This window comes from Micromys minutus, assembly GCF_963924665.1.
Source record: "Micromys minutus genome assembly, chromosome: 1".
Lineage (NCBI taxonomy): Eukaryota > Metazoa > Chordata > Mammalia > Rodentia > Muridae > Micromys > Micromys minutus.
The window spans coordinates 26,811-34,104 of NC_137969.1; the positions used below are offsets into that span (position 1 = coordinate 26,811).

At 37.6% G+C, this 7,294-nt stretch overlaps 1 protein-coding gene across 1 annotated transcript; it reads right to left on the minus strand.

The window, feature by feature from the left end:
* Positions 1 to 5,543: 5,543 nt before the first annotated feature.
* Positions 5,544 to 6,338, minus strand: LOC308438540 (proteasome assembly chaperone 2-like; the record flags this gene model as incomplete). Its single annotated transcript, XM_080939981.1, has 1 exon — positions 5,544 to 6,338. The coding sequence occupies one exon, from the start codon at positions 6,336 to 6,338 to the stop codon at positions 5,544 to 5,546; it is 795 nt and encodes a 264-aa protein (XP_080796107.1).
* Positions 6,339 to 7,294: the final 956 nt, after the last annotated feature.

Consider the following 7,294-nt stretch of genomic DNA (forward strand, 5'->3'; position numbering starts at 1 on the left):
TGCTAGTTTTGCAGTGTCCTTGTTCAGTTTCTGTTTCCCTGATCTGTCCATTGGTGAGAGTGGGGTATTAAAGTCTCCCGCTATTATTGTGTGGGGTGAAATGTATTTTTTGAGCTTTAGTAGGGTTTCTTTTATGAATGTGGGTGATTTTTTATTTGGAGCATATATGTTAAGGATTGAGAGTTCCTCCTGACAGATTTCCCCGGTAATAAGTAAAAAGTGTCCTTCCTTATCTTTTTTGATAACTTTTGGTTGGAAATTTACTTTATTCGATATTAGAATAGCCACTCCAGGTTGCTTATTGGAGCTGTTTGCTTGGAAGTTTTTTTTCCCACCCTTTTACTCTTAGATAGTGTCTGTCTTTGTCTCTGAGATGAGTTTCCTGTATGCAGCAAAAGGCTGGATTTTGTTTATGTATCCAGTCTGATAGTCTATGTCTCTTTATTGGGGAGTTGAGACCATTTATGTTAATAGATATCAAGGAATAGTTGTTTCTGTTTCCTGCTATTATTGCTTTTTTGGGTTGAGTTGTGTCTGTGCTTTTTTTTCTTCTTTTAGTTTTCTTGTTTAGGAGTTTTCTTGTTCTTACTAGGCTGTATTTTCCCTCATTTTATTGGGTTTTCCACCTATAATTCGTTGTAGTGCTGGGTTTGTGGTCAGATATTGTGTGAATTTTGATTTGTCTTGAAATATCTTTGTCTCTCCATCGATGGTGATTGATAGTTTTGCTGGGTATAGCAGCTTGGGCTGGCACTTGTGCTCTCTTAAGGAGTGCATGTTGTCTGTCCAGACTCTTCTAGCTTTCATAGTCTCTGTTGAGAAATCGGGTGTGAGTCTGACTGGTCTGCCTTTATATGTTACCTGACCTTTTTCCCTTACTGCTTTTAGTATTCTTTCTTTACTTTGGGCGCTTGATGTTTTTACTATTATGTGTCAGGAGCTATTTCTTTTCTGGTCCAACCTATTTGGAGTTCTGAAGGCTTCTTTTATGCTCGTGGTCATCTCATTCTTGAGGGTAGGGAAGTTTTCTTCTATGATTTTGTTGAAGATATTTACTGTGCCCCTTAGTTGATACTCTTCTCCCTCTTCTATTCCTATTATCCTTAGGTTCGGTCTTCTCATTGTGTCTTGGAATTTCTGGACATTTTGGGTTAGGAGCTTTTTGTTTTTTGCATCTTCTCTGGCTGTTTTGTTTATGTTTGCAATGTTGTCTTCTGCCCCCGAGATTCTCTCTTCGATATCTTGTAATCTATTGGAAATGCTTGCTTCTGTGACTCCTGATTTCTTTTTTTTTTTTTTTTTTTTTTTTTGGTGTTCTGACTCTAGGGTTATCTTTTTTAGTGTTTTCTTTATTGTGTCAATCTCTGTTTTAATTTCCCTCTTCCATTCCTTTATTTCTTTGGTTCTGTTTTCCTCTAGTTATTTGAGTTCTTTGAGTGGTTTTCTTGTTTCTTCTTTAAAAGCTTCTGAATCTTTTTGCTTTTCCTCCCTTTCTTGTTTAATTAACTCTATCAGTGTCTTGAGGCATGATTTCAGGTCTGTGTCTTCTTTTTCTGGAGTGTTTGGAGTTCTGATGTTTGCTGTTATGGGAGAGCTGGGCTCTGGTGTTGCTAGATTGTCTTGGTTCCCTTGGGATATACTCTTTCTTTTTCCTCTTTTCATTTTGTTGTCAGTGATATGTTCTTACCTTTCTTTTGTATCTGGTCTGTGTCCCTGGTTCTCCAGTGGTTGAGGTGTCAGATGGGTCAAGCCCTGTTTTATGCCTCAGAGTCGTCGGGTGTGAGCAGAAGTTCCAAGGTTCTGTTTCTGTTTGCTGGATCAGGCACAGTTGCTCAGCCTCTATGAGCCGCCACTCCCCCTGGCAGGTAGGTCAGGCTCTGCTCTGCGTCCGGAAGTCGCCTTCGGGTGGAAACAGAAGTTCTGATTTTCTGTTCCCAGTCGCAGTTGCTCAGCCTCTATGAGCCGCCGCTCCGCTTGGCAGGTAGGCCAGGCTCTGCTCTCTGCACCCCATTTTTTAATAGGATTATTTGATTCTCCAGAGTGTAGCTTCTTGAGTTCTTTGTATATATTAGATACTGTCCTCTATCAGATGTAAATATCTTTTCCCAAACCGTCGACTGCTGTTTTGTTTTCTTGACAGTGTCCTTAGCCTTACAGAAACTTGGCAATCTCATTAAGTCCCATTTGTCAATTCTTGATCTTAGAGCATAAGCCATTGGTGTTCTGTTCAGGAAAATTTTCCCTGTGCCAATATATTCTAAGCTCTTCCCCACTTTCTCTTCTAATAGTTTCAGTGTACCTAATTTATGTGGAAGTCTTTGATCCACTTGGACTTGAGCTTTGTACAAGGAGATAAGAAAGGATTGATTTGCATTATTCTGCATGCTGACTGCCATTTGAACCAACACCATTGTTGAAGAGGCTGTCCTTTATCCATTGAATGTTTTTAGCTCCTTTGTCAAAGATTAAGTGACCATAGGTGTGTGGGTTTATTTCTGGTTCTTCAGTGCTGTTCCATTGATCCATCTGCCTCTCTCTGTATGAATACCATGCAGTTTTTATCACAATTGCTTTGCAATGTAGCTTGAGATTAGGGATGGTGATTCCCCCAGGAGTGTTTTTATTGTTGAGAATAGATTTTGATATTCTAGCTTTTTTTGTTATTCCAGATGAATTTGCAAATTGCTCTTTCCAACTCTATGAAGAATTGAGTTTGGATTTTAATGAGGATTGCATTGGATCTATAGATTACTTTTTGTAAGATGGCCATTTTTACAATGTTTCTTCCAATCCATGAGCATGGCAGATCTTTCCATCTTCTGAGATCTTCTTCAATTTCATTCTTCAGAGCCTTGTTGTTCTTGTCATACAGATCTTTCACTTGCTTGGTTGGGGTCATCACAAAGTATTTTATAGTCTTTCTGACTATTTTGAAGGGTGTTAGTTCTCTAATTTCTTTCTCAGCCTGTTTATCCTTTGAGTAGAGGAAGGTGGTTGATTTGTTTGAGTTAATTTTATATCCAGCCACTTTGCTAAAGTTGTTCATTAGCTTTAAAAGTTCTCTGGTGAAATTTTTGGGGTTACTTAAGTATACTATCATATCATCTTCAAATAGTGATATTTTGACTTCTTCCTTTCCAGTATGAATCCCTTTGACTATTTTTGTTGTCTAATTGTTTCAGTACTATATTGACTGACTTTCAGTACTATATTGAATAGGTACAGGGAGAATGGGTAGCCTTGTTGAGTCCCTGATTTTAATAGGATTGCTTCAAGTTTCTCATGATTTAGTTTGATATTGGCTACTCATTTGCTGTATATTGCTTTTACTCTGTTTAGGTATAGGCCTTGGATGCCTGATCTTTCAAGACTTTTACAATGAAGGGGTGTTGAATTTTGTCAAATGATTTCTCAGCATCTAGTGAAATGATCATGTGGTTTTTTTTTTCTTTGAGTTTGTTTATATGGTGGATTATGTTGATTGATATTTGTATATTGAACCATTCCTGCATGCCTGGGATTAAGCCTACTTGATCATGGTGGATGATTGTTTTTATGTGTTCTGAATTCGGTTTGCAAGAATTTTTTTTCCAACTTTATTTTTAAAAATGGAGATACATGAATAAATTTTAAAAAGCATTTTGGCATAAAATTATATGAATATATTTTGTCAGTATTTGACTTATTTAAAGGTTTGATAGTATGCATCAATATCTTACTCATTACAATGAGCATAAAGTACATGTAAAACAAAACAACATACAAATAGTCAAAGTTTTCTTGGTATGTAAACATTAAACACAATTATGTTTAAATACCAAAAATCGCTACATTTTGAGTATTTTTGCATTGATATTCATGAGGGAAATTGGTCTGAATGTCCCTTTCTTTGTAGTGCCTTTGTGTGATTTAGGTATGAGAATAATTTTGGCTTTGAAGAACGAATTGGTTAGTGTTTTTTCTGTTTCTATTTTGTAGAATAGTTTGGAGATATTGGTATTAGGTCTATAAAAGTCTGATAAAATTCTCCACTAAATCCATCTGGTCCTGGGCTTTTTTTTTTTTTTTTTTTTTTTTTTTTTTTTTTTTTTTTTTTTGGTTGGGACACTTTTAATGACTGCTTCTATTTCTTTAGGTGTTATGGGAATGTTTAGATTTTTTATTTGATCCTGATTTAACTTTGGTCTCTTGTATCTGTCTGGAAACTTTTCCATTTCCTCCAGATTTTCATTTTGTTGAGTATAGGCTTTTGTGGTAGGATCTGATGATTCTTGAACTTCCTCAGTTTCTGTTGTAATCTCTTCCCTTTCATTTCTGATTTTGTTAATTTGGATATTCTCTCTGTGCCCTCTGTGCCCTAGTCTGGCTAAGGGTTTATCGATCTTGTTGATTTTCTCAAAGAACCAACTCTTGGTTTTGTTGATTCTTTGTATAGTTCTTTTTGTCTTAGTTTGGTTTATTTCTGCTCTGAGTTTGATTATTTCCTGCCGTCTACTCCTCTTGGGTGTATCTGCTTCTTTTTCTTCTAGAGATTTCAGGCATGCTGCCAAGCTGCTAGAGTATTCTCTGTTCAGTTTATTTTTGGACGCACTCAGAGCTTGAGTTTTCCTCCTTCTACTGCTTTCATTGCATCCCATAATGTTGTGCTTTCATTTTTGTTAACTTATGAAAAATCTTTAAATTCTTTCTTTATTTCTTCCTTGACCATGGTATTTTTGAGCAGAGCATTGTTCAGCTTCCATGTATATGTGGGCTTTTTGTTGTTTTTGCAGTTATTAAAGAAAAGCCTTAGTCCATGGTGATCTGATTGGATGCTTAATTCTAAAGTTCCTTCATTGGTTTTGTTTGGATGATAGACCAAGAGATTAACAGCAAAATACTGAAATTGTCTACTGTTGTTCTATCAGGAATAGACTAACTTCTTAGGCCTGTTAGTGTTTATTGTATGAAACTGGGAAACCTGATGTATATTGCATAGAACTGTTAAATTTTCTTAAGAATTGCTTAGCACCAGGTAGTGTGACTGTCCTTGAAAAGACAGCAGAACTCTGAGTCTGAGGCTAGCCTAGTCTACACAGGACAGCCAGGGTTACACACACAAAAAAAAATTGTTTGGTTCTCCTTAATAGCCTTCTCCTTCCCAGTTTTGACATCACTGCATTAGTTATCAGAATAACAGGGCTTCTGGGTGGCAGCTGCATTGCAGTCTTGTTAGGGTCTGTGGACTTCTGACCTCTCAAGTAAACCCGGGCCTCTATTCTACTAGGTTTATGATTGTTATAGCAGAAGCACTAACTTAATACAGTACTGATTCAAAAGGGGATACTTTTCAGATAAAACTGCTTAGGAAATATAGTTTATTGTACAGAATTTACATTTATTGTATATAACGAACATAATAACCTCTATAGCCTCTTTTCCCCGAGGTTTTACTATAGCACTTCTGACACATCTCTGGGCAGCACAAATGTCTGTACAGCACATACCCACCCAGCAGCCAGTTTCGCGATCTCTGCCGGAGGAGGGAAAAGGCTGAAAACAGATCAAAACAGTGTGGGAGGAAGTCCACTGCCAAAGAGCAGCCGCCAAGATCTGGGGATCTTCCATGGCAAGGCAGATGCCATGGGGCTGTCGCTACTTGGTTTGATTATCTGAAGCCATTTATTAAGATACTCCACAAGGCTGACTGCATCTGGGATATTGTCCCCTTCTGAAACAAATTTCAGCAGAATTGCCATTTGGATTTCTTTAGAACAGCTTTCGTCACAGAGTGTTTTTGTGATTCCACCTCCAGGAATTCGAATACAGAACTCAGAATCACTCATCTCAGGAATGCACCGACTCTTTTCCATTTCGAGCCAGTTTAGGCTCTTTATTTTATTTTGAACACTCTTTTGCAAACAAGGTGTAAGCAGATACCGGAAGGGAGTACTGCGGAGCTGCACGTCGTTCCGGTGATAAGAATGGCTGCTGGAGAGAACAATGATCCTGGCACAGCCGCTACCTCTCACCCAGGCCAGCAGTTTCTCACAGAACGACTTGGATTTATACTTAATAAAGACAGACCTTAATTGAAGAACCACTAGCTTCCTTGCTGGTAAGGAATACACTTCAGTATTTATACTGAGTTCATTTGAATTTTCTTCTTCAGTTGCATAGGGATTGTTTTCAATCATCGGCACCAGGCAATCAGTATAGAAATAACCAATCTTGGACATGTTCAGTGTAGAAATAATCAGATCTATTGCAAGCTGGCCAACATTTCCAACGGATACTGCTGGCATTAGGAGTGTGAAGTTCGTTAGGTCGGGGACCGACTCCCCGCAGGGAATGAACATAACTGCAGTGAGCGTAAGAGAAGCTCTCCCACTATTTTTATGTGTGGTGTAATATATGCTTTGAACTTCAGTAAGATTTTTTTGTATTTGGAGCATAGATGTTCAAGATTGAGAGTTCATCTTGATAGATTTTTCCTGTGATGAGTAAAAGGGGTTCTTCCTATCTTTTTTGATAACTTTTGGTTGAAAATCTATTTTATTTGATATTAGAGTAGCTACTTCAGTTTGTTTCCTGGGACCATTTGCTTGGAAGTTTTGCTTTCCCCTACCCCCCAGCCTTTTTCTTTGAGGTAATGTCTGTCTTGGTCTCTGATATAGATTTCCTGTATGCATCAAAATGCTGGATCTTGTCTACGTATCCAGTCTGATAGTCTATGTATTTTTATTGGGGGAACTGAGATCATTGATGTTAAGAGAAATTATGAAATAGTGATTGTTGTTTCCTGTTATTTTTGTTGTTAGAGGTATACTCATGTTTGTGTGCTTTTCTTCTTTTGGTTTTCTTGCGTAATTGTGTTTCACTTTTCCTTGGGTGTAGTTTTCTTCCTTGTGTTGGAGTTTTCCATTTATCATTCTTTTTAGGGCTGGATTTGTGGAGAGATATTGTGTAAATTTGCCTTTGTTCTGGAATATCTTGGTTTCTCCATCTATGGTGATTGAGAGTTTTGCTGAATATAGTAACCTGAGCTGGCATTGTGTTCTCTTATGTTCTGTATGATATCTGTTCAGGATCTTCTAGCTTTCATAGTCTTTGTTGAGAAGTCTGGTGTAATTCTGATTGGTCTGCCTTTATATGTTACTTGTCCTTTTTTCCTTACAGCTTTTAGGATTCTTTCTTTGCTTTGGTGTTTTGACGATTATGTGTCAGGAGGAAATTTTTTTATGGTCCAATCTATTTGGAGTTCCGTAGGCTTCTTTTATGTTCATAGTCTTCTCGTTCTTAAGGGCAGGGAAGT